Consider the following 15,347-nt stretch of genomic DNA (forward strand, 5'->3'; position numbering starts at 1 on the left):
TAATATGCCAGCAATTAGCAGCCAAAATAAAAGTTCACTCATTGACTTTCTCTTTCCTTATCTTGGTGAGGATATTATCCACCTACTCCTCTTCCCGCATTCCCCAGAAAGCTATTGGCTAACTATTTAGTGCTCTAAACTGATATACATTCAAACTTTTTAAGTCGCTGGGAACTCACCTGGCAAGCCAGCTAATGTAGCAATGCACTAAATGGTGACATGGGGTGCTGGTCAAATGGTTTGATCCTGCATTCCTTGCACAGCCCTAACTCCCACTGAAGCCTGGGATGAAGTGCAGTTTGACATGGCCACCTTCAAACCAAACCAGTCAATATTATAAGAGGGGACAAGGAAAATGGGTGTTGGCCTTGGAAATTTTTAACTCTCTAACTTTGGTATTTTAGTGGGTGCAGTTAAAAAGGCTTTCCATTTTAATCAGAAAGGGCAAAAATAAATAATACTTTATCTACTGTATAGAGTATCAGTCACTGTAGTAGATAGGCACCACATATGGTAGAATAAAAGTGGTATAAGAATATAAAATGAAGGATCTCCACTTGTATTTCTTGGACTCAGTTATTTATTCTGGGAGTATTACTATTTCTTCCTCTTCATCATTCCTTTTCTTTCTTTGTTTCTCTCATCCTCCTCTTCTCTAGTTCCTTCCTTCTACATATTTCCCTCATACTCAAATGTTATTCTCAGCTACTATAATGGGAGCAGGCTTGTTACCTACCCCATGACCCAACACTGAAGAAACACTGACACCAGCTCTCATAGTTTCACCCCAGGCTTGGATAGTTTCTATCTCTCCTATGGTCTCAGAGCATCAAGAACAGAAAGGCTATCATTAAGGTAACCCAGTTCAAGCCCATTAAAAGTTGTAGAGATCAGGATCAGGTTTGAACCCAGTAGTATATGGTGAATCGGGAAGGCAAGCGCTGCATTTGGAAGACTAAAAAACATCTGGCAACTCAAAAACATCTCCCTCAAGACAAAACTGAATGTGTACAAAGCAACTGTTATCACCATCACAACATATAGCAATGAGACATGGCAACTTACCAAGAAAGTTATGCAAAAGCTGGATGCATTGCATCACAAATGTCTGAGAAGAATATTGGGAATAACACATAGAGATAGGAAGATGAATGAAGAAGTCAGAAAAATTACTGGACAAGGTTCCCTCTCAAAAAAAATCTACAAAAGAAGACATCAGTGGCTGGGACATGTGCTGAGAATGGAAAAAGAACGCTTACCAAATACCGCAAGAAGAAAGAGAGGAAGACCAAGAATAACATGGAAACTAATAGTTCTGAATGACATCAAGCACCTCAACATAAAATGGGAAGATTTAGAGACAAGGGCAGTTGACAGGCAAGCATGGCAAATGTGGGTAGCCCAATGTGCAGCAAAGCATGGGATGGACTAAGGTAGGTATATGGTGGAAAGCAGAGTATTGGTACAATGCGCTTCCTTCAGCTAGTCATCCTCAAGAGGAAGCCTGCCACATATTACACCACCTGGAGTCTCTTGTTGACCTTGCCTGATAGCACTAGGTAAAGAAAGTTGTAATGGTCTAGGCCTGAAATGAAGAATGTATGAATCACAGTTGCTAGTCCTCATCAGAGGAACTAGGCAGAGTCTTCTAGCTAGTGTTAGATGGAAGAAGGCATTTATTGCAACTGGACCTACCTGGGTCTAGGAGACACATCTAGTAGTACTCAGATTCCAATATGGACAAATTCAAGCTAGTACATTTGGGGAAAAATACACTTGGAAAGCAGTAATGGTGAAAAATACTTAGACAGTGGATAATTGATTAGTTTTACTTGCAATGTGATATGGCATCTAAAAAGGCTCCTGCAGATTTGGCTGCATACACACAGGTGTCACATCATGAAACAGGAAGGTATGGCTTCATCACTTGGGATATTTAAAACTAGTTTAGACAAAAGCCTAGATAAATGGCACAGACATACTGCGCTTACGGTGGAATGGACTAGTCAACCTAACAGATCTTCTACATCTCTCATTGTGATGATTCTATGAACTCAAAAGAGCTCTATTTTTCATTTTCTCACAGGTGAAAAAAATCAAACCAATTCCCTTTCATTTTAATGAGCAGTTTACATGACTCATGAATTTTACTAGGTTTCCTAAGATTTGTCACAGTTAAAGGCTGACAAGTATTTGAGTGCTCATTAATTTTTGGATCCTAACAAGAAAGACCATGCCCTTTGGAGGCATTATATCAGTTGTATTTACAAATCTCTCACAGGAAAGCTGTACTAAGGTGACAAAACATCTTGTTATCTATTATACAGAAATATACACATTTGCATATTACATTGTCATGTGAATAAACAGTGTAAGCCATTTAAAAAGACAACACTTCCCACCTGGTTACCACAGTTATTTCCTCTTAAAGTATAGGCGGATAAATTGTGATAATCTCACACCTCATTTTCTAATAACTTCTGGCAAATGCTGACTTTATTAATAGAAACCACTGTTTCTCTTGACCCCCGAGAAGTCTTCAAAAAGTATTCTAGGTAACCACTTCTATCGTAAATCACATGCAGTGTCTAAACTATGTGCAGCAGAGCCTTGCATGCATAGCATTTGCCTCTCAAAATACCAACAAAACATTTGTTCTTCAAAGTAAGCTTGCAAATGCCACAGATATACAGGTATCATGGCTAAGCAGAGAAGTGATAGAGTTAAATCAATAGCATCAGTCAGAGAGGATGCTCCTCCTATGTTCTTCTTGCCCCTCCCCATTCCCTTACCCTCCTTACCGTGGTTTGTCATTTCCCTTGTGACTTCCAATGGCAAGAGGTTTGTGTCTAATAACTATTCATGTTCAAATTGTGTTAAACACTCTGCCATTGGGAACTTAGCACCTTTGCAAATCCAGCTACTGGTTTAGTGCCTAAATATGGATTTAGGAACCAAACCTTGTCCTCTGTTTTGAAAATCTTGGCCTCACTAATCCGTCCTGCTGAAAGTTCCCATTGATAAGTTATCTGGGATGTACAGCAGCAGCTTTTCTGTATAGAATATATCTGCTATTTAATCATTTTGCCTTAATAAATAAAATAAATAATAATAATAAATACTACTACTAATAAAGATTACTAGCACACATTTCAGAAGCAGGGAGGTACTGAGTCTAGTGGCAACAACAGGGGATGAGGAAACGTGTCCACCAGGATTCTATGCCTGGCTCTGCCATTGAGTCAGTGTGTGACTGAACAAAATCCCTTTGTGTCCCATTTCCCCCCTCATCTATAAATGGAAAAAACTCAGTGGTTGTTGTGAGGTTTAATTAATTAATGTTCAAACAGTGATCAAAGGCAAAGTATTTCAGATGGGATGTAATCAAGGTTCTGCCCACCTACGATTGCTACTACATCCCATCGTATTTTTCACAAGAGAAAGTGTGCTAGCTTTGGTGTCTTTGCCAAATTCCAACTCATCTGAATACGTTTGCCTATCTGCATTCTCTCTCTGCCTGGTCAATATTTTTCTTGCCCTAAACTGATCCGTAGTTATTGCTTGTGCACTGTAAAACAGCTGCTGTGTTCCACTCCAGTGAAGGTTACGCTTCAGCAGTGACTGAAGCAATCCCTACAGCATCTATTTCTCACCTAACTCACAGAGATGTTGTGAGGATTAATTTTATATTTGTCAAATGCTTTGAGATATTTGGAAGAAATATTTTAAAGCCTTGCAAAACATTGCTGGGGATGAAACTGCAGCCTTTACACGTGGAAAATTGCCATCTATTACACTTGCCAGAAGACTGGTCTTATTATTCTTTTATTATGGTTTTCCAAATTAAATCTAGAAACAATCTTTTTTAATCATAAGGAGCACAAACCAGTCTGAATCCATTCATTTCTTATTTTCCCACAATCTCTATTTTAAAAGCGAATCTTTCAGGACAAAGGTTTTGTTGAAATTCTCTTTTGGGCTAAAAGCTTATATGTTGTTTGGGACAAATATTTATATCAAAGTTACAGATGCTTAAAGATAGGGGCTTTATGCTGAAAACATAGGTACCACTTTATCCTATATTGTGGCAGGTGGCATCCATCACTGGTATGGTAAACATTATATCCACAGCAGTCCTAGAATTTAAAATGTCTAATTTGCACTCAGACTCATTATGGATTTATTTTTGCAGAAGCAAAGATTTTTATTACCTGTTCGCATAATAATGCTATGATGGGTCTGTTCCAGTCTGACTCTCTGAAACAGACTCAAGTTTATGCAAATTACTCACCTGCCTCATAACTCCACTTAGGAACCTGAATGGACAATTTGATGTCATTGCCAGTACACTGTTCATCAGAATTATCTTCTTTTTGCTTTGTGACTATTAAATTATTAGTTCCTTTGGGTGTATCCACAAATGCTGGACAGTCAGAGGGAGATGTACCTTTCCAAGGGCATGCAGTACCCAAATATTCCTTTTCTGCTGTCTGTTTTTTATCTACATTATTTTCTTTTAAATTTGCATTTGAATTTGTTCTGAGTGGAGTCTTGTTTTCTTCTGGGAGCTTTGTTTTAAGTATCTCTGCTATTGACTCTTCATTAGCTATGCCATCTGCTCCATCTGGTGTTAATCTGGGTGAACTGCAATTTATATTGAAGGACAATATTGATCTATGAATTTTTTGGCTTTTAATTTGAAGTTGGTCAATACATACAGAAAGTGACTTGTCAAAGTAATAGATTGTATTTGGACAGTGCTGGGAAATTTTGAAGTGAACAGATGAAGTGAATGAAACTGGTGTTTTTTTCCTGTGATTGCTGCCTGGAGGAAATGTTCTGTTTTCTTTGTTTTCAGTGTTAAAAATCCAGTCTCCATGCCCTTCATATACTTGTGAATAAGATTCAGAAACCTTTAATCTGGTGGCATATCGGTTTATATAAGATTCTTGATTATGCAAAGGTTTGCAGTGCTGAGCTCGTCCTGCTTTGTTTGAAGTAGCAGTAGTGTTCATTAGAACATCACCTCCCCAGCATTTCAAACGCAGAGAATCAGTAACAGCTACCTGCACTGGGTTGTTAAAAGGTGGAACAACCCGTCTAGCAGTAACTGTTATGGATGCGAATCCTTTTTTATGAGAGTCTGTTCTAGATACGTTGTCATCAAAAGATTCCTGAATACCTAATCTGCTGGGAAGTAACATGAATGCTCTATTAATGTTGACTGAACTATCATTAGCCAGAGATTGCTTCATATGATAAGCATTAGGCTGAGTGATCACAGACTGCATCGGCAAAGCAGACCCATTTTCTTTTGATTTAGTCTCATCAATCAACTGTGAAATGACTATGGATGAAATCATTTTTGTGTTTTGTGATGCCAGAGACTCCTGCAAATGAAAAAGATCCAAATTATTAAAATATTCTATTGTCAAACATATAACTATTTCTCCTTCAGAGTCTATAGTAGGGTTTGTTCAAGGTTTCTTGTTAAATTTCTTTTTGCACCAGTTTGCTTTCTGTCATTTTGAAGACATGTTCCTAAAATCAATTCAGAATTGTCTAGAAGAGTTCAGCAAAAATCGGATCCATTTTATGCAAAAATTAAACATTCTAAAACCATTAGTTTGAATGATCACCTGATTCTCTCAGTTGGTGTATCTGGTCCTATGTTTGTCTAACAATATATGTGTCAATGGTGATTGTCAATTTCAGATTATAACCTACCCTTTCATGCTGATCTTCAGAAATATTAAAAGTGCTTTAAGCACTTACTGCCTGTACAAAATGAACAACGTAGGTGTACTGTGATTTTCTGCGGAGTGTTTATGTGGGAGTTGGGTCAGTGCTGCTGCACAAAAGCATCAAATATGACCGTGGGGAAAACTCCTTCATGTTCTCTCCAATAAAAGATATGCACAAATTCCTGTAAGTGCTTTGGATACCATTTAATTCATTAGCTTAATATTTGCTGGATGCACAAAATAACAGTGTAAGGAGCCCAAGATTGATTGACAGCAGTCCAGACTCATTTTTCTAACCACAACACTCACCATCTATCTTAACATAATGTACCTGATGTCCTTAGATAAGGACAAGCATGAAGTTTAACTCTATCTACAATTATTATCTAGATGACTGGTTACATAATGTTTATTTCATGCAGAGTATATGGCTCAAATTCTCTGCTGCTGTAAATTGTTATATCTCCACTGTGGTCAATGGTAGCTGCATCAATTTACACGAGCAGGGAATTTGGCCCTATGATCTGAGTGTCCTCAGTCCTCACTTAGTCAAAGTTCCCACTGAGTCACAAAGTAAATTCTACACGATTGGGACGTGGTGAATTGTCATCTGAATTACTTTTTTTTTTGTTTTTTTTATTTAGGTGGTTTATGGGAGCTATTTTATTGCTCATGAAGTTAGCCAGATTGATAGCCCTGGAAACTCAACTGAAGGTGATACTGCAGTCAGCCAGCATCCAAACTTCTCTACAACAGTTTCACCAATACACCTCAAACTTGTTCTTGAGGGACAATCTTTTGAGGCAAGTAGGATTTCTTTATATCCCTTCTGTCCTTAATTTTTCTGCAGGGTGTGCCATCCAGGAAGCCAACTAAGGTGATGGGCTGTGTGATGTAACCACATGTCTACCAGGAACTACGCTGAGATATAAATCCATGTCATGTATGGCACCAAACAACTGGTCAAAAACATTAATCGTTACCAATATAGCTAAAGGCAATCCTGAGACCATTAAGTCAAAGGCTCCATTGCCAATTACCCAATCCCCTCAGCCAGCCATCACCTCAGAGTTACAAACACCAGAGTTTTACGAACTGACCGGTCAACCACACCCCTCATTTGGAACCAGAAGTATGCAATCGGGCAACAGAAGAGACAAGGCAAATACAGTACAGTACTGTGTTAAAGTTAAACTACAGTGCTAAAAAAATGAAGGGAAATTTTAAGAAAAAAAATATTTGACACAGTTTGACAGAAAACTATTTCTGTGCTTGTTTCATTTAAATTAAGAGGGTTAAAAGCAGCATTTTTCTTCTGCATAGTAAAGTTCTCTGTGTTATGAACATTTCAGATTTATGAACAACCTCCATTCCTGAGGTGTTCATAACTCTGAAGCTCTACTGTAGTTGTATATTCAGAGATACACTGCTATTATTTGAATTGAACATGAGAGTATTTAGGATGTACATGTTCACATAGTTAGATAAATGTATATTCAGATACACACACCAAAATGTTCAATTTAGATAACCACAGTTATGAATATCTGGAGTAAAGTACAGGACATCTTCATATATTAGAATGTACAGTCATTTAATATGCATTTTGTTTATATTACAAAAATAAAATACACATATAGTTTGACTTCATAGCCACAAAATGCGACTCTAATGTCCCTCAATTTATGAGAACCATCCCTGTGTATCTTTAATTGTACAAGGCATTAGATGACACATTATACACAGAAGGTCACAAGGTTCTGGTAAATCGTAAGTAAGGACAGGGCTATGGCAGAATTTTATGGCCTTCTTAAAGTCTTTGCTGAGGCTACTTGCCCTCATCAGATTGGCCATAACAAGAAAGGGGAAGGGTGGCGTCCTCACCTGCTTATAAAGATCATCTGCCCCCATCGCCCCCCCCCATTGCCAAGCTGCAAGTAACAACAAGCGTAGTAAGCTGTAGTATCCAGTTAATTATGCAAAGCTTTGGAATTTGTTAGGTAGATGAGGAGAATATGAATATAAAGGGGATGCTGAAAGATGGAAGAATGTTTTATTTTTTTAGAAGAGCTGTGTGCTTTGCAAGAGTTTCGGTGGTATTCAGTACTCTGTTCTTATGCCACGCCCGTCACAATAGTATGTGATCACCAAAGATTTCACTGGGGGGAGGGATAGTTCAGTGGTTTGAGTATTGGCCTGCTAAATGCAGGGTTGTGAGTTCAATCTTTGAGGGGGGCCATTTAGGGATCTGGGGTAAAAATCAGTACTTGGTCCTGCTAGTGAAGGCAGGGGGCTGGCCTCAATCACCTTTCAGGGTCCTTTCCAGTTCTAGGAGATAGGGATATCTCTAACTGTTTTATTATTGAAGTCTTGGGTGATAATAATCATATTATACAAATATTGACTAATTTGGACAGCAACTGCTGTAAAATATAGCCTGAGAGGGAGAAAATAGTCTCCTGAGGTTTAATATTTTGCCTCAAGGCTGACAGCAATCTATTCCATCCAAGGAACTATGTTCACTTCAGAAATTTGTTTATTTCTATTGTTTCTGGCCCTGGAGCCACACTGTACTTGCTTTACTATCTCTGCTGAAATTTTCCCTGTGTCTTCTCAGACCCTTTTCTCTCTGCCTCTGCTCTTCTCATCCCCTTCTCTTGACATTATTATTTATTTCTTCTGCAGTAGCACCAGCTCCAGAGCCTCAAACCAGCTCCAGAGCATTGAAATCTCAGGTGATCACAGGGCCTCCTGCTGTCAGTGTTCTGAGATGGGAGGCTCAGAGTGATAAGGCTGAGGTCCATAGTGTCTCTCCTGTGGAGGAATCCATGCTGAAGACCATCACACTCTGTGCAAACTATTGCTCTGTTTGCTGTGGTATTGCCATAACAGGAAAATAGCACAGACTACTGTCTTTTAAATAATTCTCAGATTAAGGTTTCAGGAAGGTAAATTTTTGGGACCTAAACAGCAGAGCAAATCCAGGGAAATTTTCCCTATCTTCTAAACTATTTGTGGCTCTGGTAATCCAATATCCTCCCAGCCCCAGGGAATGTTATTTTTTCCCTTCCCTAATTTTTTTCCATGGCTTGAATAATAGTTTCTTCATATTGTATTGTACTATATTTACCTCAACCTGCATCTTTAAGACCTTTGCATGGCTTCCAATCTTCTCAATCTCCCTTCGATTTTTACAGATCGATGAGTATAAATGTGCTTTGAAATGCATTATTTTGTATGTCTCTCATGTGCTCCAGCAATTAACATGAAAATTACTTAATTTCTTTTGTTAAGTACAAAACAGATGGAAATCCCATGTAATGGTCCAAATGCAAGTCAGAAACGCTTCTGATTAGTTTCAGCTCATGTAGCAGTATTTTGAATAAGTAAATTATAAAAATAAATAGCAAATAATGTCTCCTCCCAATGTTTTGAGAAGGTAAATGAGTCTCTCTGAGCTGGGCCTACATTCTTTTGGGAGTTTGCAAGCTTCATAGTGCAAAAGGAAAGAGTATTCTGGCAAATTGAAAATCCATGGCTTTATTTTCAGGGATTCAGAGAATGGGAGCGTCCCACACATTGCTTAGATCACTGGTATCATTGGTTGAGTCTGCCTGCGATACTTCTCAAAAACTTACTTTTCTCCAAAATATGCATTTTATTTTTCTTCAACAAGAATATAGATAATAAGATGAATTAATCTACTGCAAATCAGAATCATGACCACTTAGCCATCACTTTATTTAGCTTTTCTGCTGCCTAAGTTGAGTGTGACTAACCAAAAACAATTGTAAACACACTATATTGAGACAGGGTGATCATTTTTTAAACCTGAATGAATTTTGCTGACCACTGTGAAAGCTCAACTGTGGGTTTTTTTTGTTTTTACCTTAGTGGAGTCTGATTCTTTCTCTGCAGCATTATTGTGCTGACGGCTTTTGAGTTCTTTTGGATCGTTAGCACCAAACTGTTTTTCTCCGATTCCTAGGAGGGGGGAAAAGGTAGAAATGTTACTGTCAACTACATGATGGTATAGCTAAAATGGGATATAAAACCGAGTACAAATAGAAGGCAAAAGGGTATTACTAACGGATTCTGAATGGTCTAGGATCCACTTATCTGAGAGACCTCATCTCCCTGTTTCCAGTGGTTGCACTTTAAACCACACTGCAAGGCTGCTCCCAGGATTGGTTCCAGGACAGTCTCACGCTGTAGTGAGGGCTGATCAAAAGCCCATTGAAGTCAATGGAAGGTCTCCCATTGACCCCCAGTGGGTTTTGGAGTATGGGCCTTCACAAATTGGCTGTCTTTTGCAGCCGACAGAGTCTGAGAATAGTGTCTGACACAAGACATTATGGACCTTGTTTTCATTTGAACTAAGGACATTATACACTACCCTGGCAGTGCAAAGGAGCCTTAAAGTGGTCATAAATCGCATTAGTAAATGTCAGTATATTTATCTTGTCTAACTTTTGTTTGATTTATTTTGTTTGGCTGTTGGTTTGAGTTTTCTTTTAGTTTTCTGGGCAGCCTGGTGCCTGGGATTGCTGTAACTGGGCATTCTTTAACACCGCACATTGTGAGTCATTTTTCATAAATAATGTTTCTTTGCTTCTTGGTGCTTATCTGAAAATGCAAAGTAATAAAATAAGTATTTAAATGGCATAAAATTCCCTCACTCTTCTGCCCAACCAACTCTGCAGTAAAAATTCATGGGAACATAGGCTTTAGTTTTCGCAACACACTGCACAAGTCTGCAGTTTTTACTAAATTTAATTTCATTTTACGTACATTGGTGTATTAGCAGAGGAATAGAAGTCAGATCCTCTTACTGTAGAAACTGCTTATTAAACCTCATCTGCAATAGCAGGTTTGAGTCCTTCCCACTGGTGCAGGGATCAGGGGAGGGAGAAGGGGGGTGTACTGTGTGACTCCATCTGCTTCAGTGAGAACTGCTCTTCTGAGAGTTCCATTGTGGGAAGGCAGCTGCAAGTTGCAGCTGGGGCTCCCGAGGAGGCCTGCTAGCAGAGGCTGCCCAGAAGGATTCAATGATACAGAATATCTCTTGGAGTGCCCATAGTCCACTTTGAGGGCAGTGCTGACTGGCTGCAGACTTCTTCACACTGCTTCTTATGGGCACAGTTTCCACCACTGGGGCTCTGCTGACATCAATCTGTGGTGGATCAAGCCCGCTGTGTACAGTGCTAGTCACCATATCAAAAGAAGGCTGTTGTTGCCATGGAAAGTGCACAGGCATGGAGCAATAAAGAGGGTAGAAAGGCTGAAGAATCCAGCAATGAGGAGGAGGGTGAAGGGAGTCAGGAAGGAGTGGATTTGAGGGGAGCCAACAGAAGTTCTTGCCAAGGTGAAAGACAAAGCTCATGGTGTCATGTTTTACACCAGTAAAAGCTCCAAGAAGTAGGGTATAAATAGGTAGAGAACTCAGGAATGGTTATGATGTTTAGAATAAGATTCTTTCAGAATTACTTAGCAACACAGTATCAGAGGGGTAGCCATTAGTATGGATCTGTAAAAAGCAACAGAGTCCTGTGGCACCTTATAGACTAAGGCCTGGTCTACACTAGGAGTTTATGTCAAATTTAGCAGCATTAAATCGAATTAACCCTGCACCCGTCCACACAACAAAGCTATTTAGTTCGACATACAGGTCTCTTTAGTTCGATTTCTGTACTCCTCCCCGACGAGGGGAGTAGCACTAAATTCGACATGGCCATGTCGAATTAGGGTAGGTGTGGATGGAATTCGACGCTAATAGCTCCGGGAGCTATCCCACAGTGCACCACTCTGTTGACGCTCTGGACAGCAGTCCGAGCTGGGATGCTCTGACCAGCCACACAGGAAAAGCCCCGGGAAAATTTGAATTCCTTTTCCTGTCTGGCCAGTTTGAATCTCATTTCCTGTTTGGACATCGTGGCGAGCTCAGCAGCACTGGCAACGATGCAGAGCTCTCCAGCAGAGGTGTCCATGCAATCTCAGAATAGAAAGAGGGCCCCACCATGGACTGATCGGGAAGTCTTGGATCTGATCGCTGTGTGGGGCGATGAGTCTGTGCTTTCAGAGCTGCGCTCCAAAAAACGGAATGCGAAGATCTACGAGAAGATCTCCAAAGCCATGACAGAGAGAGGATACAGCCGGGATGCAATGCAGTGCCACGTGAAAATCAAGGACCTGAGACAAGGCTACCAGAAGACCAAAGCAGCAAATGGACGCTCCGGATCCCAACCCCAGACATGCCATTTCTACGAGGCACTGCATTCCATTCTAGGTGCGGCCGCCACCACTACCCCACCACTGACCGTGGACTCTGAGGATGGGATAGTGTTGACGGACGGTTCCTCTGAGATGTTCGCGGACGGGGAAGATGAGGAAGGAGATGAGGAGGATGAGGCAGTCGACAGCGCTTACAACGCTGATTTCCCCGACAGCCAGAATCTCTTCAGCACCCTCACGGAGATCCCTACCAACCCTCCCCAGCCGTTAACCCGGACCCTGAATCAGGGGAAGGATCAGTCGGTAAGTGCTTTAAACATGTAAACATTTATTTTGAACAGAACAGGAATATTAACAATGGAAAAGAAGGTCAATATGAACGGGGATAGAACAGAAATCCTCTTGGGAGATCTCCACAAAGCTCTCCTGGAGGTAATCGAAAAGCCTCCGCATGAGGTTCCTGGGGAGAGCGGCCTTATTGCGTCCTCCGTGGTAGCACACTTTTCCGCGCCAGACTATCCTCAGGTACTCTGGGATCATTGCCTCGCAGAGCATGGCGGCATAGGGCCCTGGTTTTTGCTGGCTTTCATGCAGCATGCGGTCTTTATCTGTGTCACTGATCCTCAGCAGGGTGATGTCGCTCATGGTGACCTGCTTTGAATTAGGGGAATGTTAGTATTGGGACGCTTGCCTGTTCCTTTACATAACTGTAACCGGCGGTTTACAGCCATGCGGTGGAGGCGGGACAGGGGCAGAGTTCATGCTTTCCGATTGCCGGCAGCAGGAACTGGCCAACGGTAGGAGCATTGCTTTGACCGTGAAAGGAGGGCACTGCTATAAATTAAGTTTTAAGCAGCCAAAAGTCTACGACTTACCATGTCTGCCTGCTACACGAATTCTGCTGTCCTGCCCCACTTGTCTGATCTCCACTGCAAGACCCCAGGCACTGAATGCGAAGGCCGAAAATTCGAACTTGTCCTGAGTGCGCATGAGATAGGTGCTGTGCATGGTCTTGTTCACAGAGACAGACTAGACTATGTTCATTGTTCGCAAAAATGTATCTTTGTAAGGAATTCACTCCCTTTTTCCCATCACACAGCTGTGACTGTCTCCCGACCTACCCCGGCATCCCCCTCACAGAGGCTGGCGCAGATTAGGCGGCGAAAGAAAAGGACACGGGACGAGATGTTCTCTGAACTTATGGGCTGCTCCCGAGCCGAGGCAGCACAGCAGACCCAGTGGAGGGAGAACATGTCACAGTACCAGCGCTCACACAGCGAACAGGGGGACAGGTGGCAGCAGGAAGACCAGCAGGCGACTCAAACGCTGCTTGGACTAATGAGGAAGCAAACGGACACGCTCCGGCGCCTTGTGGATGTTCTGCAGGACCGGAGGCAGGAGGACAGAGCCCCCCCGCAGTGTATCTGCAACCGCCCTCCCCCGCCACAAAGTCCCATACCTCCCGTCACCCAAAGTACCAAGAAGGAGGGGCGGCAGGGGCCGTGAAAACTGTCACTCTACCCCTGCAGAGTGCTCAATTACAAGCAGGCTCTCAGTCCCAAAATTTTGATAAGACCTTTCCTTCCCACCTCACCCAAGCCCCCGTCCCAGTTTCATCCCCTAACTGTCTAGTTGATAATAAAAAATACTTTTCTGTTAATTACTGTTTCCGTCATGTTCTTTTAGAGGAGACTGTGTTTGAAGGAGGGGAAGGGGGTTGGTAATTGGACAGGACAGTCACCTTTACCAGGGTACAGACACGGGGGCAGGTTCAGCAGCAGGTCACACACACAGTGCAGTCACTAGGCACCCTGGTCAGTCTGGGAGGTGGTTTTCATGTTCTGCGGGGGGGGGGCTATGTGACTTTGTGGCGGGGGAGGGCGGTTAGAGATCTTATGCAGCAGTCCTTATCCTGGATCACAGAACCACGCAGCAGGGGATCTGTAACCGTCCTCCCCCGCCACAAAGTCACATAGCCCCCACACACAGAGTCCCGAAAAGGAGGGGTGGCAGGCTCCGTTGAAACAACCAGTCTGCCACTGCGGACCGCTCTAGGAGCAGGAGCCTGTCATTCCCTGAGTTTAGAAGTGGTCTTTACATTACTACACACCCTACCCACCACAGTCTGCGTCCCAGTTTCAACCCTTTACCGCGAAATCAGTAATAAAGAAAACAGTGTTAATTAAAGTTCCATGTATTTTATTTTTAAACGTGTGTTGGAAGGGGGTGAACGGGGTATGTAACTGCAGAGGATAGTCAACATTAACTGGGTAAAGAAACGGGGGCAGGTTCAGCTTCTCTGTAAACAAACTTAATAGTCACAGGTTACCCTGCTCACTGAGGAACCTAGCTTTCAAAGCCTCCCGGATGCACATCGCTTCCCGCTGGGCTCTTCTAATCGCATGGCTGTCTGGCTGGGCGTAATCAGCAGCCACGCTATTTGCCTCAACCTCCCATCCTGCCATAAAGGTCTCCCTCTTGCTCTCACAGAGATTGTGGAGCACACAGCAAGCTGCAATAACAATGGGGATATTGGTTTTGCTGAGATCTGAGCGAGTCAGTAAGCTTCTCCATCTCCCCTTGAGACGTCCAAAAGCACACTCCACCACCATTCTGCACTTGCTCAGCCGGTAGTTGAAGAGCTCTTTGTCACTGTCCATGGTGCCTGTATAGGGCTTCATGAGCCAGGGCATTAGCGGGTAGGCTGGGTCCCCGAGGATCACTATAGGCATCTCCACATCCCCAACAATTATTTTGTGGTCCGGAAAGAAAATACCTTCCTGCAGGCGTCTAAACAGACCAGAGTTCCTGGAAACACGCACGTCATGGACCTTGCCCGGCCATCCGACATTGATGTTGGTAAAACGTCCCCTATGGTCCAACAGTGCTTGCAGCACCATTGAAAAGTAGCCCTTTCGGTTAATATACTGGCTGGCCTGGTGGTCCAGTCCCAGGATAGGGATGTGAGTTCCATCTATAGCCCCACCACAGTTTGGAAATCCCATCGCGGCGAAGCCATCTATGATGACCTGAACATTTCCCAGGGTCACTACCTTTGAGAGCAGTAGCTCAACAATTGCGTTGGCTACTTGCATCACAGCAACCCCCATGGTAGATTTGCCCACGCCAAAGTGGTTCGCTACTGACGAGTAGCTGTCTGGCGTTGCAAGTTTCCAGAGGGCTATGGCAACTCGCTTCTGCACAGTCAGGGCTGCTCACATCCGGGTGACCTTGCGCTTCAGGGCAGGGGACAGCAACTCACACAGTTCAAGGAAAGTTCCCTTACGCATCCTAAAGTTTCGCAGCCACTGTGATTCATCCCAGACCTGCAGCACTATGCGGTCCCACCAGTCCGTGCTTGTTTCCCGGGCC

The 15,347-nt window shown here is 42.5% G+C and overlaps 1 protein-coding gene across 8 annotated transcripts in view; it reads right to left on the reverse strand.

Moving 5' to 3' along the window:
• C7H10orf90 (chromosome 7 C10orf90 homolog) overlaps positions 1–15,347 on the reverse strand; it is a 112,349-nt gene that overhangs the window by 45,609 nt on the left and 51,393 nt on the right. For all 8 annotated transcript variants that reach the window (XR_005601187.1, XM_039546830.1, XM_039546834.1 and 5 more), the window contains 2 exons: positions 9,634–9,728; positions 4,292–5,390 (listed from right to left, as the gene is read on the reverse strand). Coding sequence is in view for 7 of the 8 variants with exons in the window: in XM_039546830.1 (XP_039402764.1) it covers positions 4,292–5,390; positions 9,634–9,728 (1,194 nt within the window). In the remaining variant the exon portion in view is untranslated. The remainder of the gene's footprint in view (positions 1–4,291; positions 5,391–9,633; positions 9,729–15,347) is intronic.

Source organism: Mauremys reevesii, linkage group 7, assembly GCF_016161935.1.
Source record: "Mauremys reevesii isolate NIE-2019 linkage group 7, ASM1616193v1, whole genome shotgun sequence".
NCBI lineage: Eukaryota > Metazoa > Chordata > Testudines > Geoemydidae > Mauremys > Mauremys reevesii.